The 27615-nt window shown below is 42.1% G+C and overlaps 1 protein-coding gene across 1 annotated transcript; it reads left to right on the forward strand.

The window, feature by feature from the left end:
* Nucleotides 1-1891: 1891 nt before the first annotated feature.
* On the forward strand, nucleotides 1892-27268 carry TGS1 (trimethylguanosine synthase 1). The gene is made up of 13 exons (NM_001006389.2): nucleotides 1892-2038; nucleotides 2169-2233; nucleotides 3415-3587; nucleotides 5393-6269; nucleotides 7611-7734; nucleotides 8809-8895; nucleotides 9560-9731; nucleotides 10791-11142; nucleotides 12315-12488; nucleotides 13387-13530; nucleotides 15052-15268; nucleotides 16444-16522; nucleotides 24412-27268. The coding sequence occupies exons 1-13, from the start codon at nucleotides 1941-1943 to the stop codon at nucleotides 24526-24528; spliced, it is 2679 nt and encodes an 892-aa protein (NP_001006389.2). The 5' UTR covers nucleotides 1892-1940; the 3' UTR covers nucleotides 24529-27268.
* Nucleotides 27269-27615: the final 347 nt, after the last annotated feature.

The raw sequence follows: 27615 nt of genomic DNA on the forward strand, positions 1-27615 counted from the left end.
AAAAATACTTGCTTTGCTTCTACAGCACTTCCCACACATGGAAAGGCACACATGCTTGTAGGGGTCCAGCTCAGAATTACAGGAGCACATAAGAGTTATTCTGGGAACATCTTCTGTTTTACACACAGTGCATGTATTTGCTTTTGTCTTGTTTTCAATAGCTAAGAACAGTGTTCTCAGCACTCCTCAACTTATCATTATTTGGTCAGTAGCTCTCAGGGAAGTCAGTCTTGATATGGGATTTCAAAAGAAGGGGAAAAAAGTGAACAGCTTTAAAGCCAGCCGGGAGGCAAGGTCATGCTCTGAGAAGCACAGATAAAAGTGACAAAGCCAGAGTCACCAGCAAGTGAAGATCTTCACTATCACAAGAAAATAACAACAGTAAGGTCCATGAAGGGCTTTGATGCTGAGGCCAAACATGATATGCAAGAGCAGAGAAAGGGAGTGAGAGCCAGGGAACCAGACAAGGGAATGGTCCAGAGCACGATGTACTACACTTAGAAGAGGGAAGGCAGGAAAAGGTGGGCCACCAAGGTCAAGCACAAACTTAAACCAGCTTCATTACAGACACCAGTTTAAAATCTGTATCATCAGGAGGGATTTTTTAAGGGTGGCTTAGCACCTTTTTGCTAGTTAAAGCAAAACGTTCAAGAACCTGTCAGCTAAAAACCATACTCAGCGTGCACTGCCCTGCCTGGCTTACACCTATTAGTGCAGTACTGGTCCAAAGGGGATAACTCTGCTAGGACACAGGATTAATGCAGGACTGAGGATACAATTAGTGTTAAGATTTTTGTTTGCAAGGAGATGGAATTTGTTGTTGGACAGTGGCTGTCCTTCTGCCTCCAAATTTCCCTTTGCATATTTCCTACCTAATACTGAGGATATTTTGCTTTCACGTGAGGCCTTATAAACTTGTAACCCAGAATGTACTGATGCAAACAAACAGAGAAAGGGCAGCAGACAAAGAGCAGAGCATGTGCTGACATAAAGCCATGCAGAGAGGTTGAAAACGGAGCATACATGTACGACACACTTGTTTCTAAAACTGCCAGTGTGCAATGAACAGGCTAGCAGGTAAGAAAAGAGCACACATTTGTCCCTTTATTGTCTGAGAAATCCTATCACAGTGATGGGGAGGCTTTGTAATAGTTCTCCAAGAGATGTGAATGTCATGGATTTTACCGACAAGGTTCATCCTGTAGAAAAGATGGCTGAGAGAGGCTCTCATTAATGTTTATAAACAACTGAAGGGCAGGAGGCAAATGGGTGGGGTGGACTCTTTTGGGTGGTGAGCAACAACAGAACAAGGAGTAGCAGGCAAAAACTGGAACACAGAGAGTTTCATACTAATACAAGACCTTCTTTACGATAGGAGTGACATAACACTGCAACAGCCTGCCCAGAGACGTTGTGGATTCTCCTTCTCTGGAGATATTCAAAGCCCTCCCGGACACTCCCGTGCGACCTGCTGCAGGGAACCAACTTTAGCGAGGGGGTTGGACTGTGGTCTCCAGAAGTCCGTTCCAACCCCTACGGGTGCGTGATTCTGTGACAACGGCAGCAGGTGCCTCTCTGTCCCGCTCCCGTTACACGAATTTTCCCCCCTTCCAATCACGCCCCCGCTCCTCCTTTGTGCCGCTCCCCTGCACTCTCAGTATTCCCGTCAGGAGGCAGAACAAACCCAACAAGCAGCCCAACCACAACCACTACAACCGCCCGCCAGGCGGGGCCAGCCCCGGGCCTGCAGCGCCTCAGCGGCCCCGCGCCCCGCCTCCCGCCGCGCACGGACGGCCCTGAGGGCACAGCGGCGCCCCCTCCCGGCGGCCCAAGCCAGCCCAACCCGGCACGCCGCGGAGCTCGGGGCGGGCCCGGCGCTGGCGGCAGTTCCGGCGGAAGGAAGGCGGTGGGGCCGTACCGTGGTGCGGCGTGGGCTCGGGATGGTGCAGGACCCGCGGGGACAGCTGGTGGCCGAGCTGCTGCTGCGGGCGGGGGCGGCGGGTGGCATCGTGTGCCTCTGCTCCCGCGCCTTCGTGGAGTGAGTGGCCGGGGGCGGCGGGGAGAGCCCGGGCGGGGGGGGTGCAGGGGGCTGAGCGTCTCTCCAGCGGGGTTTGTAGTGCTGCCGTTCTTTGTCCGGTGACCGTCAGCATCAGTGTTTGTTTTTACAGGGATCGGAAGTTATATAAGCTGGGATTAAAAGGATTTTATGTCAAAGATGACGATGAGAGTACGGGTAAGATAATAGCGTCGATTGTACAGTGTGGTGTGGTGTGGTAATGCGTGGAGTGAGCTGTGCGTGGGTACTGAGGTGCGATAGGACTGCATCGCTTTCACCTGTGTGTGCTTCTTATTTTGCTGTGGCGTTTGTCGTTATGTGTACATCTGGTGTTGCTTAAACGACTGCAGGCAGGGATTCCACCACTGGTGAGATGTCTGGGAAGCACCGAGTAGGGAGAAGAAGGAGCGTTGGGCTCTGCTGCTCAGCTACAGCCAAAACAGCTGTGTTATCAGCACAGCCACCAGTCCAAACACAGTGCTGCCCAGGCTGCTGAGAAGGGAGTTAACTGCGACCCGCTCAGACCCAGTCTGATGTTTGGGCTGTTGAAGCCTTATTTTGATTTCTGCTGTTGTGTTGCACTCTTGCTCTCCACTTGTTTTTACTCTCCCTCTTTTTGCTAAAGAAGTACGTGTTTAAAAGAGCCCGAGGGCAGAGCTGTTCTGCAACTCAGGCCTGATGTGAAAATGTATCCCTGCTGCTTGTGTAGGGTGGCAAATGCGGCGTGGTCCTGAAAAAGGTAAATTCATACAGCTAAAATAATGATGCAGTTGAAAGGTTTAGAATTCATGGAAGTGTTAATATTGGGTTATTATAAAAAGTGTATATGCATATATATATATATATATAATGTATAGAACTTTGTATTGATGTTAGCGTTGTTTCAGTGAACTATTGCAAAAGATGATAAATGCTCAATCTGTTAATAGCTTTCAGGTACTTATAAGGCAATCTTTAAATGGGAAAGGAAGCTGAAGAGGTTGTGCTGGTGTTTGTTACAGGGTTTGCTGATGCACTGATGTATTATAGGGGTGCTACAAGAAAGAAGGGGACAGGCACTTTATCGGGTGATAGGACAAGGGGAAATGGTTTCAGACTGAAAGAGAGGAGAATTAGGTTGGCTATAAAGATAACGTCTTTCACAGTGGGGGTGCTGAGGCACTGGGACAGGTTGCACAGAGATGTGGTGGGTGCCCAATACTTGGGACACTCAAGGTCAGGTTGGAGGGGGCTCTGAGCAACCTGATGTAGCTGTAGGTGTCCCTGTTTATTGCAGAGGAGTTGGACTAGATGACTTTCAAAGGTTTCTGATAACAGGACTTGGACAATTGTATTCACTCAATGTCATTTGTTCACAGGAGAGGAACAAGCATCTGAGCAGGAAAACGGTTGTCCCACTGTGACACTGGGAGTGGACACTGATTGTGCTCCGGACCTGGAAGAAGATGACCTAGACTCAGAGGCCGAGCTTATGAAGAGCATGGGGTTACCTCTTCACTTTGGTGGGCACTCAGCTCACAGGGACTTTGTGGTAAAAATCACCGTGCTTTATTTTTTCTGTTTACTTTGTGTTCCAGAACGTAGGGGCATGCCTACTCCTTAGTTGCTTTTGCACTGCAGTTTGTGGAGATGTATCTGAGTTGCCTCACTTGGGTTTTCCAGCGGTGTATGACAACGTGGTCTGTGCAGTCTGTAAAAGTCACTTGCCATTTGGGCTTGGCAGAGTCAGGCTGTACTTTGTGCTTCCATGTCTGTATTTCTCGTGCTGCTAGGAGGAGCTGGTTTAAAGCAGTAATGCTCATGCTGTGCTACAGGACAACTAATATACTGCAAACTGAGTGTGTGTCTGCTTTAAGCGTCTAGCTGTAGGTAGTAGTAGGAAAAGTTAGTTCTGTGTGTTCCCCTTGTAGCTGATCAAGCCAGGCTGTTCCAAAGGACAGGGCTTGGGCTTGGGTCCTCTGCTTCCTGCAGCAAGCGGCTGGGCTTTATGGATAGGCTAAAGTTGTGCATCACTGGGGAAAAGGTAGTGAGATATTCAGTACCTGCTTCATAGAGTACAGACCTCCCTAGAGGTGAGAGTGCCTTTGTGCAGAGCACTCTGGGATTCTGGCCTGATTAATTTCTCAATAAATAGGAGGAGCTTGTAAATTGTTTTACGTGATGACATGTAAATAGACCTTCCAGACATCTGAGTTCAAGCTCACAGTATGCATATATGATTTGTGTGGCTATATAGTGGTAGTGCAAATAAGTCAAGTGAGAAGATAATGTGCTTTTCTAATTACTGCTGAGTGTTGTGCTTTACACCATATACGTTAATGTGAGAAGTGTGAATGAACGTTTAGTGCCCATTCTCTTAAGCCATCTCCTTGACAGGCTGCCTTATGCGTTTGTCAGTGCAACAAAACCAGGAGTTGCAGCTAATGAGGCATTTGGGATAATATCTGTGTACTTGCAGTCTGTTGGCCATGTGAGTTGTATTCCCTCACCACCACCACACTTTTACCTGTGAAATTTAGTTGGACAGTTTATTCAGAAACTTGGCAGATTTATCTTAGATAACATTTTGTTGCTCGGGGTGTTTTGCTTACGAGCACAGGAAGTTTTTTGTCTTTATTTCATTGGACAGCTGTACTAGTTGAAGTACGTGGTAGCAAATGAAATGGATTAATTGCAGAAAGAGCCACCTGTCTGGATGGGAGTCTCTTTCCTGTGTTTCTCTGAACTTTCTTGCAGATCGTTGTGGGATGGAAGGAATATTTCATCAGTCATCTTTAGCCAGACATAAATTGGTTCTGTAAGCAAGATTTACAAAACTTGCAAATAAAAACATATTATGTGCTAACTACCCTAATAAATCACTTGGGCGGTGTTTGCTGGCCAGGTAGGTATCAGGCAATTATAAAGGTTGGCCTCTGTGGCACAGCAAGCAAGTCCTTGGTGTTACTGATTAATACTCTTCAGCTAAACTCAGTGACCCTACAGTTCCTGACTAATCTCCCCATAGCATTTCATGGCGTTTCACACTGATGTCTTTCCTCTTCAATCACTGAACAACTATGAACAACTTCCCTCCCAACTTCTGTCTGGAATTCTACCTTTTCCGGGTCCTTTTTGCAGATATGCTCACAGCTGTTTGTCACAGCTTTCTTAGAAATCTTTGGCAAAATGACGGGGTTCTATCAGATCCTTTGCCTCTTTTGTGGGAAAAAAGCTGTCAGTGGGGTTGCAGAGTGATGGAGGGTCACAATAAGCAAAAATGTGCTTACAGAGAGGGAAAGGAAGGACTGCCTGCATGCTGTGGACTTCTGAATATGTTTATCCTTTATATTTTAGGCAAAAGAAAAATACAGAAAGAGAGGTAACGTGAAGTTTATGAAAAAGAAAAAGAAGAAGAGAAAAGAATTACAGCAAAAACACCAGGATAAAATGGAGCAGGGATGCCAGGATCACATTTGTGGTGATCATAAGCAGCCCGTCTCAGATGAGCCAGCCTCAGCTGGAGAGGCTACGGAGAAAAGTGTAAAAAACAGTGAATCTCAGATTGCAGGTGTAGGGAACTGTGGAAGTTCGGAGAGTGTTGCTAGTGAGGCCTTACCCATTGAACGGAAATGGGAGAAGTACTGGAGCGAGTATGGAGAGGGCCTTCTTTGGCAAAGCTGGCTGGAGAAGCATAAAGATGTCTCATCACCTGAAGCCATGACAGCATCGGAGCCTTGGAACAGTCCAGACACCAAGGAGGAGTGGGAGCAGCATTACAGCGAACTGTACTGGTATTACTGGGAACAGTTTCAGTACTGGACAAATCAGGGGTGGACGACGGAGAGCTCACACACTGACAGTGTTCAGCTGAATGGGGTTATGCAGGAGACTGATCTTTCACAAGAAATGGACCTGGTCAGCCCAGAGGCTGAAGGCAGCAAAGTGCTGGTCTTGGAGCTGTCTCCTTCTCACACCAGAAGTGAGGAAACACTCACTTCAAGTGCTGAGCCCCATCATGAGATAATCTCTGGGATTTGTAATTTAAACCTAAATTTGGACACATCGGAGCAGAGCAGCGCACCTCTAACAGTAACCAATGAAGAGCTTCAAGAGCACAGTTCGTGTAACAGCAAAAGCCAGAGTCCCTGTGTTTCAAGCCAGAAGGAACCATGTGATGGAGGAACCAGGAAAAGGAGAGCATCTTGTGAAAATAGAAGTATTAACCAGTCAGGTAATACACAATCAACTAACATTAATTCTACCACTGTAACTCTAAGTGGTTGTATATAAAAACCAAGAGCCGGTCTTTATCACGCTGTTTTAAAACATAGACTGAGTATTTTTGTGGAAAGATTGCATAATTAATTCTCTTTTCTTTCCTCTGATTCTCTGGAACATCTCTCCTCTCTAGGCTGTATACTGAATGTATTCTTCAGCCACAAGAGATTTTAACACAACATACGCTTTATACATCTCCCAAATGTACCACAAAAAGTGATAAGAGAGCATAGTTGGTGCTTTACTGGTTTATTAATTAGCTTTAGTATTGCAGCTGTGTCATTCAGCCTGTGTTTCTTTTTTCACCGATAGTCTAAAATTAATGAAAACTCAGTTTGATGTTTTCATGAATCTGACAAATCTAAGGACAGGTTTTTTTTTTGAGAAATACTCCCAAAAAAGCAATTTCACAGTTTGGTTTTGTTTGTTTTTGGTGGTTCTGTTTTGTTCTTCTGTTTAATAAGGCCATACTTGAAATCAAACTCTTGTCCTGCTGCATGGCGTTACTGTGGACCAGCTGAGGTCAATTAGAGGTCAATCTTTACAACCCCAAATTTGTGTGCCCGCATCAAGTGCAAATGCCAGTTCACAAAGGAGTATGGTGAGAGGCAGTGGCTGTGCCTTATGGTGCTGGAAGGGTTTCTGTGAGGGAGATGAAAGACTGGACGGTTTTTGGCCACCAGTTCCATGTGCAGGGAAAGGAGGTGGCTATCCTATTTGACCACAAACTTTTTCCTGCCAGAATTGCCAATAATTAGCAGTGTGGCAGCTTTCCTGGCAGGTGTATGGTTTTTCCTGCTGAAGACAAAAGATGAACTATGCGAGTGAAGAGTCAGCAGCTTGGGAGTTCAGTTTGATGAGGAAACCTCTGAGTCCATTGCTTGCGACCTCCTAAAGAAGGAAGAAGCAGGGTGTGCCCCCATCTTGATCCTGCAGTAGAGTTTAAATGAGAGAGAGGTGGGAGGAAAATCTTTCTCGCACTGGAGACAAAGCTTAAGAAAGAAGGAACTGTTTGGAATTTATACCCCACAAGAGTTTTATTTTTCTTGGAAAGCTGAGTTATTTTGAAATTAGTCCTGCTTAAACACTGTAGTGTAACTAATACTGCAAGCTTGTGTTGGCACCTTGTCGTCCCCCTAAGATAGGTAAAGAAAGGTGTAGTTTGACACCTGTGCCTTAGTTGTCAGATGAGGATATGTGAAACAACGTAACTGTTGCTGCAGATGCTCTTTAAGGGTGGGAAGTTCTGAAATTTAACTTGCAAAAAGGGTTAAAATAAGTTGTTTCTCTTTAGGTTCCCAGGAGTCAGGTAACTCATGTAGCTCTAATGACAAAGAACAGTTGCTGCTTTGTGATCAAAATGAAGATGAAGGAGGAGAAGAGCCTCCTGAAAACAGAAGTGCCAAAGTGAAGAGAAGGTAAGTAGTGAAAACTTTTTTTTTTCCCTTTTTCTCAAATTGTTATTTATAACAGCTGTTTGACTGAGATTGAGTTAAAAGTTTTTCACACAGAGGATGGTGTATCATTTGAACAGGTTGCCCAAGGAGGTTGTGGATGCCCTATCCCTGGAGGCATTCAAGGCCAGGCTGGATGTGGCTCTGGGCAGCCTGGTCTGGTGGTTGGCCACCCTGCACATAGCAGGAAGGTTGAAACTACATGATCATTTTGGTCCTTTTCAACCCAGGCCATTCTATGATTCTGTGATAGTCTTCCATCACTGCCTATCACTTCACCTGGCAGCAAGTGTATTTCTTTGCTTTATAAAGAATATATGGCCTGGATGTTAAGTTGTGCAAGGTAACAGTACCGTGTGTCACTGAAGTGTATTAGGTTATTAAGTTGGATATGATGACTCATTTATTCAGGTTTAGTTAGTGTAAAAGGTATGAGATATTACTTAATAATTTGTATTGCTTAACTGATGTGTTGCTAGTAAAATGCTCAGTACTGTGACATTCACAGACGGCGAGGCTTTTCCTTCCCTCTCTAATAAACACACAGATGAAGGGATGAATGGGATTATCTGCTAACGATGCAGCTTTTGTTGTAACATTTTGATATTGCTATAGCATTAATGAGGGATAATACAGATAGCATCATAGGTGATGAAGGTAATTTAGAAATGGGGTGAACAAATATTTTGTCTTCGTCAATTCCGCATAGGGCTTGACGTTAAAATGTTTTGAGAAATCATTACAAATAGTTGGAATATTGTAATGCCCATGGAAAGGCACACTGAGTTGGGTAAGAAAAAGGATCTGCTCATGCATATAAATAAGTTGGTGTTATCTGCCTTGTTTGATATCAGCAGTGTGTGGGGGAATTATTGAAATGCACTTCTAAATGGTTTCAGTGCAGGAGTTTTAATGGCATTTCTTAAAGAGGGGATAGGTTTTGTGGTGTGTTTTTTTTTAATTTATTATTTGATTGTTTGGGGGGTGGGAAGGGGGAAATAACCCCCAACTTTACTTATCATCTGTGTTTTCTCCTAGCCATGAACTGGATGTGGATGAGAATCCAGTGGAAGATCCTGAGGAAACCTGTTCTATTTTGGGCTTCAAGTGTGGTGCAGGACAAAAGTAATTGCTTATGAGGAACTCAGGGTTTCTTCACAGCAAGTTAGCTCTGTTGATATTATTTTAGTATGCCATTCATTTCCATTCCGATTTTGTTGAACTTTTGGAAGATAATTGGTGAAGTTAATCTTTGTGCAGTAAGCTTTAGCACTAGAAATGAAGAATTAGAGAACAAGAAAAGTGCTTTGAAAGATAAGTATAACTTGTAGGGTACTTGCAGTTATATAACTGGAAACAACTGAGTAGAGAATTGGAATGCCCGGTCATCTAGTTAAATTCGGGATGCTTAAGGGCTCAAACCATTAATGATCCTCTCAGTTTGGAGTCCTGTGAGCTTAGATAATAATTTGTAGATGTTTCACGTTGCTTTACATCAACTATATTAATAAGTATTGTCGGGTTATTGTTCAATGAAATTTCCATTTTCAATAGCATATCCTAAAGATATGGTTATCAGTGCCTTAGAAACAACATCACAGAGCACAGGTAGACTGTAGCTTAGGTATAGGGCTCAGGTGACATGTTTAGTACATGTGTATATGTGTATATATATAAGATTCAAAGAGGAGGATGTCTTGTAGTTGACTCTGTCACTACATGTATGTTAATATTAAATCTTCAAAATGGTAAATTTCCCAACTAAATTGTTTAGTTTCTTACATTTCAGGTACGGTGGAATCCCAGATTTCACTCACCGAAGCGTTCAGTACCTGGAGAAAAAAGCAAAACTCAAGTCCAAATTTTTGGACATGCGTAAACCAAGGAAGAGCAAAAACACACACATCTTCTTTACAGAGGAGCCTGAAACATCTTGCAGAAAAAACAAAACTCTGAAGAAGGTGGGTATACTTGTTAGCGTTGGTGAACTGCATGGATGTCTCTGCTCCCTTAGCTGTTATTTTATTACGCAAAAGAAATATTGCACAGAGTAGGTGATTTCATTTTCAGTCTGATGCTATTTTTCCCCTTCCTCTCCTCCTCCTCCTGTTTAGGTGAAGAATGGTTATTGTTGGGGTGGGTATAAAAAGGCATTGGTGGACGCTTAGCAGTCTAGTAAAAGAAATCTGAGCTTAATGGTGAGGTTACATGGAACCACGTACCAAATAGGTGCATCATTCCTTTAGAATTGTGTGTAGGTTTCTGTACTTACCAAAAGTATCTCTGGTCTTAAAATGAGTATGAGGACATTTGTTAGTGGTGGAATTTCTGTGATGATGGGATAAAGAGTGTATATAATCAACACCCACTGGAATGCCTGGCGTTCCCTAATACCTCACTGTAAAGCACTGTTTTCTGGTGACAATGACGAATGTTGTATTGAACTCCTGTCCCATTGCTATAATTTGGGATCAAAAACTTGGCTGTTGCTTTCTTGTACCTGAAACCAGTGAGGAGAGCTGTGATTATGTGAAGGAGAAAAGAAGTTACAAATTTCCTTAGTCTTTCTGATAAGCAACTGCCCTAGGCCTAGTGCCACCAGAGTAACTGTAATGTTAAAACCAGGCATCTGCATATACCTTTGAAGAGTTTAAACTGACATCTGTCCGTTGGTCAGGATGCAGTGTGGAGTTACCTACTGTGCAGCAGGTTTGATGCATGTACCATTTGGTACATCCTGGAGGTGAGGCAGCTCAATCTCTCCTTTGCACCTAGCTAGTATCTGGTTCCCAAGACAACTTGTTTTGAAAAAATGTGTAAAGGGGGCAGAGCTAAGGACTCATGTTGTAACTGGATGATTTTTTTTGTGTGCTTATTTGTGGGTATTTTACTTTTTTCAAAATAGACGTAGTGGAGAGTGTATCCATCGTAGGTGCTTTTGAACTGCAATGCTTTTAAACTGTCCTATTTGCACCTGGTTAGCAGTGCATCTAACAGTCTGTGCTATATTTCCATTCCAGGTGGAAGCATTCCTGAAGCAGGTTAATGAATCTGTGGAGGAAGCCATGTACCAGAAAGCCTCTCCTCTGAGTAAAGTCGAGGAGTCATCAACAAGCAGCGACTCGGAGGATCAGGAAAGTGTCGCCACTGCACGGAGTGTGAGGGTCAGCATGGAGGCCCCTGAGCTGCTACCTTCCAGTGTGGTTGGTGGTGACCCTGGGACGAGTAAGCTGGAAGAGGAGGCAATGAATGCAGCAGCAAACAGCGCTGGATGCCAGGGCAGGAGAAAGCCCGAGTGTGGCTCTGGAAGAGTGCTGGTCCCTCTGGACATACCAGATTATCTCCAGGCAGAAATGGAGGACGTGAGCCCAGGTACTCCTGTTTCCTACAAACTGGATGTGACTTGGTAGTGGGCGTGCTGCTCCTCTCCCAAATTACGATGTTGTGTGTCATTTATCTATGGTTTACCACTTGGACCAAAAAGGTCTCTTTGAATAATTTATAGCTGTACTACTGTACTATAGTGTACTAGTAGTTTGTTCCTAGAGCACCAAAATCCCAGGCCTTACCTTTATTTTAGACAATATTTCTGTATAGATGAACAGTGACTGTTGGTCTAATGTGTGACCTAGCAGGTCATGTCTCTGGTTCATGCCTCTTTTTCCTCTGTGGGAGTTATTAATGTCAGGTAGAGGCAAGGAATATCCACTTTTGGATTCACATATGCACGTAGATTTAGGAAATGCATGTTGCTAAAAAAAAAAAAGAATTTCTAGAAAGAAAAAAACAGTTATGGTGTGAATTTGTTTATTTAACCCTCTGAAAAACAGAAAATAGGATTATTCAGCTTTCTGCACAGTTTAATCCTTCCCACAGTAATCCAGTTGTGTTATACTTATGTAAAATTCTCATTTAGATTGATTCTTATTCCTTTTTAGTATATGGGCATTAAGTTGGTGTCTGATCCGCATTTGCTCACTATTTAGAGCTTATTGCTATCAGCTGAAAGTCATGTCTAGCCTGCTAAGACTCCTAAATAATGGGTAAAATCTTATTTTATAACTGTGACAGATGTCTGATAGATTACTTTATTCCTTTGTTATACAGAATGCTCTTTTTTAACTCAAACCACTGATCTCCATAATGTGGCAGACAGTATTAAAAGCCATTTAGCAGTGTTGCTGAACTCGAGCATTTGGTATCTTGACTCTTATCTACCTGCCAGTTATATTCATAGCCTATTGTATGGGAACTGTTGAATCACGGCCTGAACTTCTGATTGACCACCTGAGGCGAGTGCTGAGTCAGCTGCAGGGGCACAGGTGAACGCAATTTCACCTGAGTGACCGGAAGGGGTCCTAGACCCCATTTAAGGGCTGACTCCCAAGGAGGAAGGATCTCCTCTTGGAGCCCTTCCTCAAGCCCAGGACACAGGAGATTTCATTTCTCCTTTGTAACGTGATAATCTCTCTGGTCCAATACCTGTATACCTGTTTGCCATACGCCTATGAAGACAGTAAGTTAACTTTTGCAGTGTCTTCCAGTTGTAGATGAAAAAAATACTGCAAAGAAGAAGGAGAGAAAAAGGAGGAGAAAGCATAAGATGGCACTGGGAGAGATACCTCCCGAGATTGCTGCGGATCCTGAGCTGATAAAGTACTGGGCGCAACGCTACAGGCTGTTCTCTCGATTTGATGAGGGGATTAAACTAGATAGAGGTAGGTGTGTCTAGTACACAGGGTGCTGACTTGTGTGGAATAAGGGGTACCCAAGTCTGTGACCTTTCTTGAAGCTTATTACTAATCCTTTCGATGAGTGGAGCAATACTGAGTGTACAGCCAGCACACTGACAAACAAAAAAGACTTTGGGACTTCTGTTTCCCAGTTTCTAGCATGGCATGCCCCTCTTATTGCTAGTCGTGAAGCTTGCTGAAGACCATGGCATACCTAAACAGTGCTTGGTCAGGACTTTCTCAGAAACTCAGTGACTTTTTTCTCCATATATATATATATATATTTTTAACTTTGAAGTACAATAATGAATGTAATTTTGTTCTCTTAACATACACGGTCTTTCAGCAGTCATTTTCAAGGTTACATTTTTCCATGTTATGTGGAAACTGCTTCCAAATCATCAGTTCATAGGTAAATAAGGAGTTAGTATTATCACCCTTTTTGGTAAGATTTTTGTAAGACTTTCATTTCTAATACTTTCCCATATAAACACATAGATTGTTTGGCAGGCCAGGCGTGGCTGTAAGGAAAATAATGTGTAGGATGTGAGAGGATATATTTCTGTTTTTATTTGTGGTAGAGCATAGATATGACATGTATAAGGTTTTTTGCAGCTGTATTTATGTACTTGTCCTTGATGAGCACCAAGATCAACAAAGCCTTCACTGAGAATCAGGCATATCTATTCACTTCAGTGAGACTTTGTTTGCTTAGCAAATCACTCGACTCACCAGAGTTTATAATCTTGAAAGCCTGTATTTCCTGGTTGAATGTATTAAGCCAAAATTGCTGGGATTAATGCTAAACCTTCAGTTGTTTGTTTTTAATTTAGATGACATTGAAATAAGTGGCAAAAATACTTTTCTTCTCTTCCCTTTACAGAGGGCTGGTTTTCTGTTACTCCTGAGAAGATAGCAGAGCATATTGCGGTCCGTGTCGCTCAGTCATTCAACTGCAATACAATAGTGGATGCCTTCTGTGGGGTTGGAGGAAATGCTATTCAGTTTGCTTTGACTTCAAAAAGAGGTAAGTAGGCATTGTATGCAGCACATTGTTTCATTTCTTCAACCTTTTTCCCTAAAATTAGGAAAGGAAGTTAGGAGAAAGTTTTTGTTTCAGGAGGAAGTTTTTCACTCAGAGGGTGGTGACACACTGGGACAGGTTGCCCAAGGAGGTCGTGGATGCCCCATCCCTGGAGGAATTCAAGGCTAGCCTGGATGTGGCTCTGGGCCACCTTGTCTAGTGGTTGGCGACCCTGCACATGTTGAAACTAGATGATCTTCGAGGTCCTTTTCAATCCAGGCCATTCTGTGATTCTCTGAAAATTGGAGTTGGGCTTTTTTCACCAATGCATTTTTCTTCAGTGCTTCTGAAGCAATGGGAGGTTTCTTCCTTCATCAGAATCACAATATGAGGTTTCAGTTTTTAAAGACGACCTGTAAAACTGCTTTCCAATTTAAAGTCAAAGTTGGATTTATGTTGTACATAATCAGCGTTAGTTTTACTTGGCATAGTAGCTAGTCCATAGGATGCTCTGAAGATTGCTGTTAAAGGTTAAATTCTGTTTACAGTGCCAACCTGCAGTGACACCAGAAAGCTGCTGCTTTTCTCAATAGTACATTAAGGCTATGTACTCAAAAGTATGTTTCATGTGAACTGTACTTAATGGAATGGGATCACCTGTGAGTGCAGCAGGACCTAATACAGAAAAGCAGTGATAACTTGATATTAGTGTTAAGTTCTTGTTTCCAGGTAATGAAATTGCAGTGAATCATGAGAGTGCTTTCTGTAAAAACATTGACTACTCAACCCTCTCCTAGTCATGAAAAACTCTGGTAAAATACCAGCTGATCTAACACTTCCAAGTAATTTCTGAGCAAGAAAAATGATAGTTTGTGCTGCATTAAATTTGGTAGGCTATGATGCATTCTGTAAATATTTCCTAAATTTCACGTGGTTTATATGATTATATGCTGCCATTGTATCATAGTTCTTGTACTACACTGGGTGTTTTTCCAACTCAATTTTCAGTGTAATGTGATTAGCCACAAGGTAAACATTAATCTTTGACAAAGGAGAAGAACGAGTTTCCAGTTGACTCTGTGTAAGCTGTTGGGTTCCTGCCAGGAGAGAAGATAGGAAGACTTCCTCCCTTAAGCAGACGGCCTTGCCTGTCCTGTGCTTGAGCCAAGGAGTGGTGGAATAGATGTGTGATTCCCAAACCTTTAACAGCATGCTGAGGCTTCCCACAGTCTTGGCTATGGTGTTGCTGTCACTTTGGTGTGAATGCATGGAGCTTCTACTGTAAAGTAAAGGACCCTCATTTCCCTCCGAGGAGCTGGAGCTTCATGTCTACTGCTACCTAGAAAATGAAGTCATTGCTTAGCACATAAAATGAAATTATGGATGTGATATGTATCTGGTTGCTACAAGAGAACGTTGTGAAACTTCTGTTTGGTAACTGGGTGGCATCCGTGTGGCGGTCAGATGCTTGGTGCACTTTGCAGCCCACATTATCTTTGCATTTCCTCTCTCGTTCACTTGCAGTGATCGCTGTTGATATAGATCCCGAGAAACTCAGCCTTGCACGCAGCAATGCCGAGGTGTACGGCGTGGCCAACCAGATTGAATTTGTGTGTGGAGACTTCATGGTGCTGGCTGCTGACCTGAAAGCAGACGTTGTGTTCCTCAGCCCTCCTTGGGGCGGGCCTGACTATGCCACTGCTGAAATCTTCGACATCCAAACTATGATTTGCCCAGATGGATATCCTTTCAAAGTTGTGTGTCATCGTGGGTGTGATTTTCAGTCTTTTTTTTTTTTTTCTTCCCTGCTTCTCTTGAGGTGGGCTTTGCCATGTCCAGCTGGCTGACTGGAAGTGATGGTGTCTGGATGAGGTGCTACGAGATATGGTTTAGTAACTTAGTGGTAGTAATGGTGATAGGAGAACCAGTTGGACTAGATGATCTCTGTAGGTCCTTTCCAACCTTGTGATTCTATGATGTGAACTTCAGCTGCAGTCACAGGTGTCTCACGTTTCTTTAATCCTCCCCCAGTTTCAGCTATATAAAATTGATGACCTAAAATTAAATGCTTGTATTATTTTTTATTTAAAGGAATAGCTGTCGTAAAGTTATTTTTGGAGAAGAAACTTCAGAAAACGTTCATATCTTCTAATTTAAAGTATTCATTCATTATTTTTGTTAAATGATTTTTATTTAAAGAAACAACCCTGAAGTAATCAAATACACATGTGGTGTAAGTATAGGCAGTCATTAGTTAATAGATCTATAAATCGATTTATTCTATTTTTAATGAAAGCTAGCTTTGCTTAAAATATTTATATCATTATTATAATACCTGCTCATGACCTGGGAAAACACGGAAGAACACAAGCAAAATATTAACTCTTCTAATTAATGCATAAAATCTCATATTAATTTATTTACATTGGCAGTGAGCAGCCATTCATTTGGGAAGGCATGAGCATATCAGTCTCGTCAACTACGAAATTGTGTTTTTCTTTGTCAGATAACCTCTTTTTATTCCTTTTTAACTAAACTATAGCTATACTTCTAAGGGTAAAGACATCTATGCATATATGAGAGGCGATATTAGGCAAAATAGTTTAGCAAACACGTATCAAATCAGTGTACTGACTATAAACTGCATTTCAACTTCTCAAATTCTTCTTTGCAATTCAGTTAAACTTCCTAGGAAAATGAGTGAGTTGGTTGGGGCTTTTTTCTTTGAGGTTTTCTTTTTTACTTGTTAAAAAAAAGGATAATAATGGTGAAATAATGGAGTTTCTGCATTCCAGAACAATATCTAATGACACAGCCATTCCATTATTGCATAATAAGCTTTCAAAATGAATGAATATATAATAGTTTCTCCCTCCTGTACTTCTTTTTTTTTTTTTTTCCTTTACTGGCTTCTACATTTGAAATTTTCAGGCTCTCCAAGAAGATCACAAACAACATTGTGTATTTTCTACCTCGGAATACTGACATTAACCAGGTATGTTACTGGATAATGGCTTGGTAACTACAAAAACCTCAACAGGCTTAAAACATAGGATAAGCACAGAGTTAAGATTTTTAAGTCTGTTCAGCTGAACGTGTTTGATTGTTTTGTTTAAAATTTGAACCTTACATTAAGTGATTTCTGTTTCCAGCACTTCTGGCATATTTAGAAATGGGACTAGTAGATGATTTCCATTATCTTGATAGTATTCCTTCATAGAGCAGCAGACTGCAGATGCTTACAATCCAAATATAGTGTATTTGGGTGCCAGACGGATACATTTATATAAAGGAAAGAAGGTATCTTAACCAGTTCATGCCATCTCATAAATTGCTGAGTCCTAAATCTTTTCTTCCATTCATGAGGGAGTTGCAGGAGATCACTGTACAGCCTGGTACCATTAACGCCATTGCTAGTCATTCTCATTAGTGCGTTAGTACGTTCTCAAGCAAGAGACATCTGTCATGCTGCCCATACAGGTGTGTAGTTACTTATGGGCTACTTGCACAGCAGTGATTGGATTACTTAGATGTAGCAGTGACTTGTTAAATGCACAATTTATTTTACCAGGTCAGGGTGGCTGGTTTTTTTTTGTGTGTGTGTGTGTGCTAGAGACTTTCATTAGATAAGTACTTGTACCTGTTTGGTTGTATTTGACATTCCACTTCAACAGTTTCTTCTTCGGTGATTGAAATTAAATATGTCAGTCAAATACTTTTTTATTTTGGAAGTAATTAGATGACTGTAGCACTTCCCCTGGGTGTCTGGTTTAGTTTCCTCTGTATATTTTCTATGCTAATTATGTCTTGTAGATTTACCGTTAAGATAGAGCAGTGAGACGTTCTCCTCTCCTGTTTTGTGCCACAGAACTTCACAGGTTTATTTCCAGCTTTTTCAAAAGCTTTGTCTAATGTGGAGCAGATGAGGTCTCCAGCCAGCGTCTGCAGATATGGTTAATGACAAAAGGACAGTGTGAGAAACGGGCTGAAATTCTTATGGCCTAGCTGTTAGCGTGCTCTACATGTGTAGCACCTGTATGTGGTTGCATAAGATGTTTTGCTGCCCCTACCTCTGGGTCCAGTTGGTTCTGAGCATTGCTGGCATGCTCTGAATATTCCTTGGTGTGTGTCCACAGGTTCTCCTTTACACCAATTGCTGAAGAGTAAGTGCTGTTGCTCAGAATTGTGGCTGTGTGGTCACAACTTAGTTGGAAAAGCAGATGGCTGTGGGCTTGGGTTCAGCTCAGTTTTCCCATCTACAGGCTGATCCCATGGAAAGAAAGCAACTCCTTATGCTTTCTCTAGATACTGTGCCAGTGTACAGAAAAAGAAAATCTAAAGATTGATTATCTGGACAGTGTGGAGAGAGAATGTGAATCTAGCTTAGTGTTGAGGGAAATTTAGTGTAGTACTTGCTTGGACAGTGGTGGGTCGTACTTGACCTTCCTAACTATGATCGTAGTGGATTCTCTGGTCCACGGAAGACTATGCAAAGGTTACAGGCTTGGCCATTGTAATCTCCGGTTGTATTTGAGTGACATTTCTGAATTTACCTCTACTGAAATTTCAGGACTGTGAATCTCTAGAGGAAAGAAACATATATCTTCAAGATTCCTTAATGGTAGGCATGAATAGTTTTTTCTTCTCAGTTTCTATATGGTTTTGCCCACAGTTCTGATCCATTGTACTTTTCTCATGGATCAAATAGAGTAACTCCTATCCTGACAACCTTGGCAAGGGTGCAGAACACCAGTGCTAGTGTACTGTGGTATAGCTGTGCTTGTAAATGTAGTCCATAAGCACCAGGGGTGCTTAGAAAAGTTTGATGAAGAAAATATTTAACATTTTTTGCAGGAGATTAAAACCTGAAATCTAAATAACTTCGATAAGGCAGTATTTGCTGAGAGATTACCTGATGCCTTAGATTTGAAACTTGCAAGGTTCTTAAGTTTCATTTGTGATAGCATTGCACAGGCTTATCAGGTTTGCCTCCTTAGTGTCCTTAAAAATTCTCTTTTCGTATACATGCACATACTTTAGGCTTTCACGTATCCCTGAGCTCCTAGGAGAGGCAGTCTGGCATGTTTAGCATGGAAGGTGGCAGTAGTTAAATCTTCAGCACTCCGCCTCTTGTCCTTTACAGACTGGCCTGAATCTACAACCAGAGTGTGCTTTGCCAGTTAAAATTAATTTAGAAGCTGATTTAATGTCTATTGCAAACCTCCATGCAGATGTTTATACTGACTGTAAGCCAGTGTAGCAGTGCAAGTTGGCTTGTGTGACAGTAGATCTCAGGTTCATAAAAATAGATGCTCAGCAATTGGAATCAACCTTAGAGCTAAAACTCTGCTTGCCCTTTAATTATGAGGGTGCAAATTTACTGGAAAACATATACTTCTTTTTAGCTTTAGATATGTAGGATAGTGTGATTTCTTGCTGTGAAAGCAGGTGGCTGTTGACCTCAACTGGTCTGTTTCTGAGGGCTCTGCAATCATTGCCTTCTTGGTAGATCAGACTTGCAACCTTGTTCTATATGGCTTTATTCCAAAAGTGGTGTGTACTATGCTTGCATAGTACTATGACTTTTCTGAATCAAATTGGTCTTGCAGAGAGGAGAAAGGTTTTTCCTTTGGCTGAATTCTCTTAGAAAATTCAGCGAATTTAGATGGAAGAGCAAACTTCTGTACTTCTGCCTCAAGAGGGAGCATCAAACCAGTGAAATGCACTTGATGTATTGACAGGAAACAGGAAACATTTCTTTCGGTTGCATCCAGTCTTCTGGTTTATAAGCATGTGCTTGATTCAAAATGTATAATGCATAGGTCCATTTTTAGGTTGAATCAATCTTTCAAAAATGTTCTTTCTGGTTAGGGAATATTCAGGAACAATTATATATGTGTGTGTATGTAAAGACATAGTTTTATTAGTAGTGCAGTTCATATTTGCAGCTCATCCTTGTTGATACCTGTCTCCTTGCAGCATCTTTACCTCCCAGGAAAGAACTTGAAATCACTGTCTCAAATAGACATGTGTATTCAAATCAAAATTATGCTGTAGCAAACGTAAGTGAAAATCTTTGGTAGACATCTGGGTAATTGAAAGCTGTTTTTACCTTCTATGAGAAGAATTAATGATACTAATTTAAGCTGATAGTAGTTAAAAATAAATAAACGAGGATACCTGTGCCTTGGCAAAACAGGGCAAACCTATTTCAGTGCCTTACCACCATTACTGTAAAAAGAACTTTTTCCTTTTATGCAATCTAAGTCTCTCCTGTTCTAATTTGAAACCATTTCCTCTTGTCCTTTCACAATAGACCCTGCTAAAGAGTCTGTCACCTTCCTTCTTATAGCCCCCATTTAGATACTGAAAGGCCGCTATCAGCTCTTTCTGGAGCTTTCTTTTCTCCAGGCTGAACAGCTTCTGCTCCCTCAGCTTGTCCTCTTAGAGGAGACGTTCCATCCCTGGGCTCATCTGTGTGGCCCTTCTCTGGACACACTCCAACAGGTCTGTGTCTCTCCTGTACTGAGGACTCCACATCTGGATGCACTACTCCAGGTGAGGTCTCACCAGCACAGAGCAGAGGGGCAGGATCACCTCCCTTGCCCTGCTGGCCGTGCTGCTTTCAGTGCAGTCCATGACATGGTTGGCTTTCTAGGCTGCAAGGGCACACTGCTGCCTCATGTTCAGCTTCCATCCATCAATATTCCCAAGTCCTTTTCAGCAGGGTTGTGCTCAGTCCTTTCACCGCCCAGCTTGTACTGATAGTGGTGGTTACCATGACCCAGGTGCAAGACCTTGCACTTGGTTTTCTTGAGCCTCATGAAATTCACCTGGGCCCACTGCTTAATCCTGTCTAGGTCTCTTTGAACAGCATCCTGTCCCTGAGGGACATTATCCATTGAAATGAATAACCTTCTGCCTTCTAAACACTTTGAATTATTATTCATCTTCATCGTATGCTAAGTTTTACACCTCATGAAATATTGAAGTTCTGACATGAACTTTACCATGAGGGGAACTACTATTTGTTGATTCTTGTCCATGTTGACCATAACTGTGGATATTTGTTCAGACAAAATTACAAACAGATCAGTGTGAGAGGTGTAATGTTGTCTGGTGGTGGCTCTTTTTTTTTTTGAGAAGACACTCTAGATAACTTTCTGCTCAATATCTGCAGGAGGATTTTTTCCCTGTCCTTAGAACTAGAGAATACCTCAGGGGTTTCAGCCTGTGCAAGATTAAAATCAGGTTCTGTCTCTTAACTTTCAGTAAAGACTGGGTTTTTTCAACTGTAGTCAAGTCTGTGGTGTTTCAACCAGCATCTTCTATGGCCTCATCCATCCCTCTGGTGCATGTCTGTCTTCTTTGAACCTTGCTAAAAGGAGGAGGTCATGCAGCCCTGAGCAGAGAGTGGAGCATGGAGAGTGGAGATGTTGTATCAGGATGCAATATTGGCATTTCTAGGAAGGTGCACTGTGTGAGAGCGACTGGGGTGGACATAGTGCTGCATTTCATAGGTGGGCAGGGGAGAGACCTGGTAGAAAGTGATAAACATAGTGCCCTAGCGAGGTGTTCATAAGTACATAATCTTCCATCTATGCTATTTGTCATATTATCCCCCATGATTACTACTAGTTAATGGGAAATATGTATATTGGCATCCTAACACTGATTGGCAACCTCTCTCCACTTAGGCTAATAGTGAATTAATTATTACCAGTCTGTTGTAACTTCATAAATCATGAGCTGACATGCCAGCAGTCTGCTTGATTTTTGTATTGATTTGTAACTCAGTCCCACTGGGAAGTCTTACAGACTGCATTTATTCACTACATACTGTTTTCAAAAAAGATAGGTGGTGTAGGAGACAATCAAAAGATTACATTTGCAGTTATGTAGAGTTGTGGTGTTTGTTTTTTAAAGTGGTCACTTTTCAGACTTCTTCCTGTTTCTGTATTGGAAACCGACTCCTGGGTTTGGCTATACCCAATTAAATGAAATTATTTCTCAGTCACTGGGCGTTTTGCTATCCTAAATGGTGGTTTCATTGATCTGGCTCTGTTCCAGATGTTATTACTGTTTGGTCTGTATCTAGTGTTTAGAATGATTTGCTTGTCCTAGAATCAAGGAAAATGCTCTTGACTCTGATAGTGATGAAAAGAATGCACGTTGTGCAGATCCTTTTTTTCTTGCCTTTATTTCCTCAATACGATTATATTCCGTTTTTGGAAAATCGGGATTGAAAATGAAACTTGGATTTTGTCTGCAAATCTTGTGCCTAGATGGTGAGATGTTTGTTGTGCTTCACATTTGGAAAGACCACCTGGAACTGTGTAGTCTTTTTAAGGTCCTTCCAACCCAAGCCATTCTATGATTCTGTAATAACATGTTTTAGAAGCTTTTTGTATGGCAGTTTGTCTTTGTTAATCCATCAGGCTTCACTGAGCCCTTCCAAGGAAAGCTTGCAGCTAGCAGCTTGCACATAATTAAATTTGCAACCTCCAGCAGTTTACAAACAAGCATGGTGATGGAGCATTCGTGTTTTCCTCCTCTGAACGTTGGTGGTTCTATCTGAGCAGTCAGTGCCTCACTGCTGGGCTCCCTTTGCTTCCTTGCACCTCCTGCTAACATGAGAAGCTGAGATGTTGACAGATGTATTCTGAGGAGTGCAATCATAGATTTTTGCAATCTGGAGATTTCTGTCCTGGCTCCTCCCCCTCTGTGGAATTTATGCCTATGTGCCCATTAGAATTTTGTCAACTTTGGGCTTTCAAATATATATATATATATTTATATTTTTTAGGAGTCAATTGGAATTACTCTTATTAATCCTGGATTTAATGCTTTTAAGTTATATATAGCTACACATAGCATATGGATATTGTGCTCTCAGGTATCCTTCAGCAAATGCCACCTGTTAGCAGTGACGTTTACCTGCGTTACTGAATAAGCGTTCTGTTTGGTGTTGTAAGAGAAATATTTAGTAAAGACTTCAGTTTGATATGAACGAGCAGCTCGTCCTTACATATGCTTAATTATATAAATTGTGCTCCAAACTTGGGACTGGGTAATCCCAGGTAATTTCAGTGTTCATATATTAATTTGACCAATCCAGTCAATATTTCTGAAGAGTTAAGCAGCTATTGCTACAAAAGGCATTCTCCAACTCTTTTTGCGAGAGTCATTTACAATAAAATAGGACAAAATTAACACCTTCCTAGGAAAAAAAACATAAACGGGTTGCCTTGCAGTGTTAACTGCTTTTAGAATTTCAAGAAGGAAAAGATAAGTCATAAAATTAACATTCTTGATCGCTTGCCAGTTCAGACTCTCGTGCTATTTATAAATGGGCCTGCTTCTGCTTTTTGACTTAAGTGGCAGGTTCCTCTTTGACAAGAACGTGGAATTTTTTTTTTTCCTATCGCCATTAGACTGAAGGATGAAGAAACTGCTCACACTTTTGTTTGTATCCACAGTTAAAGAAAGAAAAAGGAAGAAGAAAAAGAGGGGGGGGAGGGGAGGAAGGAAAGTAAATGCCTGTTTTAGATAAGTGTGATTTTTCTGGGCATGTCAATATAGGTTCAAAGTATAATTTAGATTAATTTGTTATTTCCTCTTGATGGTAGGCTGCTTTTTTACTTGCAGTAAAATAGAGGAAGCTTCACCATGTTTATATTTAAACCCATGCTGCAGAGTGAAGTCTCGGAGGAGTTCAGAAGTGGCAATAATGCAAGCCGAACTTCACATTCTAGCTGGCCGTGTCATGGACATCTTGGTTTAAAGATCAGCACAAGCCTACTGCGGGCCTGCAGGCCTTTTGCTTTTTATTTTGTTGATGTGGAAAGTTTTCCAGCACAGGGGACTGCAGAGATGGCTAGGCGGGAGGAGGGCTGAGGGGAGCAGGCCCGCTCGGGAGCAGCACATCATGGCAGCTGCCTTCGGCCTGCAGCGGGGAGTGGTCAGTCGTCTGCCATCTGCCAGAGCGCTGCTGGGCGCGGTAAATGTGAGCAGAAGGGGACAGAGGGTTGTGTGCTCCAGCCCAGAAGACAAAGTCCACGGCAGTGTTTCCCTTGCAGTTGTCTGTTGTAATCATTAAGCACCGAAGGTGCTCACCGGGCTCAGCCAGCGGAGCGTGAACGGTGACGTTTTCACTCGGGTGGCTGCAGACGGGGCCTGCGCTGCCCCACAGGCTCTCTGCCCACCTCATTCCTCAGCGGTTGCTCAGCTGCCGGCTGCCTTACTGTCAACAGCATCTGAGATTCACCTGCACGCAGCAGCAGCTTTTCTTTTGTTGTTGCAACAGGAAAAAAAAAAAGCTAGTATTTTTGAAAGCTGTTTGGTCTGGGGGCTGCATATCTTTCTGTTGTGATGTTTTTGTTTTGGTTAGTTGTTTTTTTTTTTTTTTCCTTCCCCAGCTCTTCAGCACAACCTTTATGCTTCCCAGTTTCAGGATTTGTTTTTACTCTGCTCACAAAACTTTGCATTTTGACATGTACTTTTTTTTTTGACGTTTTGACACTCGGGGTTTTGGCTTGGTTTTTGCTGTCACCATTGCCAGGCAAGCAGCAGGGATGCTCGCATGCCCAGTGCTGTGCAAACCAGGCTGTAGTATGTCTCATCTCAGCACAGTGTGTGAAGTAGTGATTCTTTATCTTTAGTTCTCAAGTTCTCCTGTTTTCTTGGCAGACTGAACAGGGACGAGTTCCAGGTCCCAAGAAAGCCACAGACTCACTTCTGTGATTAAAATAGGAGGCACACAGAGGACCGGAGGCACCAGTGATATCAGAGCAAAGATGTTTTACATGACATGAACAGAAGTTTGGGGTTTTTCCTCTTTACCTGCATATTGATTGACCTGCTTCTTGTTCTTCTGTTTTTCAGATCGCTTCCTTGGCAGGGCCAGGAGGGAAAGTTGAAATAGAGCAAAATTTTCTCAATAACAAACTGAAGACAATAACAGCTTATTTTGGGGATCTAATAAGGCCTGACCTCTCCTGAATTTCATGTGTGTTCTTCCAGGGGCAACCTCGTTGCCTACTTCACTGCATAAACCTTTGTACAACTGGCATGTCCAAAATGACGTAAAGCTGTTTTCTGCTTTAATTTCTATTCTGAAAAATGTTTTGTTCATTGCTACTGTCAATAAATGTTTTATAAGAATTTTGGCAAATTTCTAGAACTAGAGTAGCTGTGAACATAGAAGAAACTCTTTCTAAACAGTCTTGTAAGATTCAAGTCCAGCCAGTTGAAGGGGACCTGGCGACTTCTTTGCAGCTCTGATGCGTGCTGCTTCCATACTCACTCCGTTGTGGATGTTCAGGGTGTTGAATAGTTTGAAAGACACCAAGTGTCAAGAACTTCTGTCTGTGCTTACAAAACATGAGCACCTGAACATAACATGGACCTGGGTGGTATGATACACGCTGCCAGATACAGCTGTCATCTGGCTTCTCAGGCTTCCTGCTTGCCTGGAAACCTTTTCAGGTTTCTTCTTGCCATGAAGGCCCACATTTGCTATAGTGAGTTCTGCAGCTTGCTGCAGCTTACAGAGTGAGTAGGGTGTGTTTGTGGCTGGCAGCAGGGCTGTACCCTCTGCTTTGCAATTTATTCTTTTTCCCCCTTTTACAGATATTCAGGTGAAACCTGACTGGAGGTTGGTCCTAGTAGCTTTACTGGATGAGTTACACACAGATTTGTGTCCCCTTTTTGGACACCGGCTCCTTATGCAGGCAGTACGGAGCAGCAGGGGGAGTGCTAATCCTAGTGGGAGTAATCCACTCCCAGTCTGGGTTTTGAGGGAGAGCAGTTGCCTTCAAACATTTCTCCAAGCAGAAAAGCAGTCAGACAAGAAGAGAAGTGTCTGTAGGGCACAGATGTGGAATTCTCACTGAAACACACTTACAGAAAGTATGCAAGATTAATGTTGATAGTGCTTTTGAGGTAAGAGTGTAGGAATACAATTTTGAAGATGAGAAGTGTTGATTCTCCTCTGCTTGGAGTGCAGCAAATCATGATGTTGAAGGCAGCAAAGGCTAAGCACCGAACCATGGGTCTGTGCTGATGAACAAAGCTTTGTAGAATAACAGCGTGGAACCAAATGAGAAGAATTATCTTTAAAGATAATAAAGATATATTTAAAGATTTTATCAGATCTTTATATCAGTTAAGACAGGTTTGTGTGACACTCATTGCAAGTGTCAAAGTGCAGTAAGGAAGCACCTATGAATGAATTTTGCAAAATTTATTGTCCTTCCAATACCAGGCAACTGCTAAGGTGTTATATGAGCATTTTCTACCTTCATATGAGGTGTAATCTTTCAACTGTTTAATTTGCTTCACTGAATTGTTTTAACTGTGTTGAAGAGAGGAACTGCTGTAATGGTGCAGGTCCCTATGCCAGTATTTAAAAGGAGTGGGAAAGGAGAGAAACTACCTGCTCTGCAGTGTTTCCTAAAGAAGGGCAAGGGAGATTGTGCACTGTACACCCGCCTCTTCCTCAGAAATGTGTTGGATTTGCAGACAGTCCTCGCTATGAGGAGGAAGAGGGGAGTGGCAAGTGCTGATATTACAGGTCCAAGCCTACTGCAGCAGTAGCATGTAAATGTAGTGATGCTATTAAAATTCCACTGTCAGCTAAATTTAAAAAAAAAAAAAGAAAAAAAAAAGGTAGCCGTAAAATCACAAGGCCAAATGAAAAATAAATGTATAACTCAGTATGTTATAGTTCTCTGTAACTGAAATTTGACCATATTGGCCCTACAGCTGCTTACAGAAAAGTTGTCATCTTATTCTTTGGTCCTTTTTCTTTCCCATAGTTAAGAATAACTTTAGAAGCATTTTGAGATCTCACTAACACCACTCCTTTTACCTCGTTTTACCACTTCGTTTATCAGAAAGGTGGTCTGATTTTGTTCATTGTCCAGTTTTCAGGAAGTAGAAGCTGAAACATGGCACACAAAGTACATCTACTGTTCCAATTTAGTGAACTCAGTGGTAAAAATGAAAGACTTGTTTAAGGCTTTTACTGAGCGGGGCAAGCATGTTAAGAGTGAAAAATGGAAGAATAACTTTGTTCATGCCTGTTCTTCTGTGTAGCCAACAAGTGAAAAAGAGATTTGTTAGTTGATTGGTTGATTTGTATTGAATACCACTTGAAGTCAGAATAGACTCTGCTGGGTTGTGATAAGTGGTTGCTGACGGTTTCATGCTTGGTGCCATTTCCAAGGGTGGAGAGTCACTCAATTAAACCTAATGGACTGATCCTAATAAAACTTTAAACCTTCCATACCTCTAAGAGCATTCAGTTCATGGGCGTCGGTAGTTTCAACCAACAACAACAAACTCTTTATAGCAGACAGAGTCAGTCGTTGCATGAGTTTCTATAAGGTGGTGTTCTGCTTTGTATTTTGGAAAAGAAATGTAATGTGCTGAAACAGAATTAAATTTCCAGAGTTTTAATACCGTGTTGAGTCCGGTAGTATTTTGCAGATCACGTGCGACAAATTAGTGTTAGGCTACCAAGAAGTTACATTGCCAGTGCAAAGTAAATTTTCGTAGAGGTTTAGTTTTGCATTGATTTTAATCTGCCAAAGAAGCTATGAGAAAAATGTGGAGTATTTTTTGGAGGCAGACTACCATTTGTACTAACTACCACAAACGCGTACTCCTTCACTTTCTACCATGCTCCCAAGGTTCTGATTTCTCAAGTTTATCTTAATTAAATCAGGTATTAAGCCAAGCCCACTGGTTCCTTTGTTTCTGCTGGCATGGAGTGATGAAAAACACAGCTCCAGCAATCAGACTGCAAGGTGCGGAGCAGTGGTGGATCCAATGGGATGGGAGCGGGGCATTGGGGCAGCCCAACCCTCCTTTCATGGCAGGAAGCTCAGCGCTGTTGAGGCAGCCGTGTTAATGTTATGGCAAGAATCGCTGTGCCGTGACGTTTTAACGTACAGGTTTTAGAAAACCTTCCCCAAGCGTAGTTTCTGAAATAACATCTGGCTCTGTGTGCACTGCTCAGGGGTTACACAAACAAATTAGTGTTACACCACGGTGACCTTGGTAACATTTAGAAGAGGGAAACCC

Source organism: Gallus gallus, chromosome 2, assembly GCF_016699485.2.
Source record: "Gallus gallus isolate bGalGal1 chromosome 2, bGalGal1.mat.broiler.GRCg7b, whole genome shotgun sequence".
Classification (NCBI taxonomy): domain Eukaryota; kingdom Metazoa; phylum Chordata; class Aves; order Galliformes; family Phasianidae; genus Gallus; species Gallus gallus.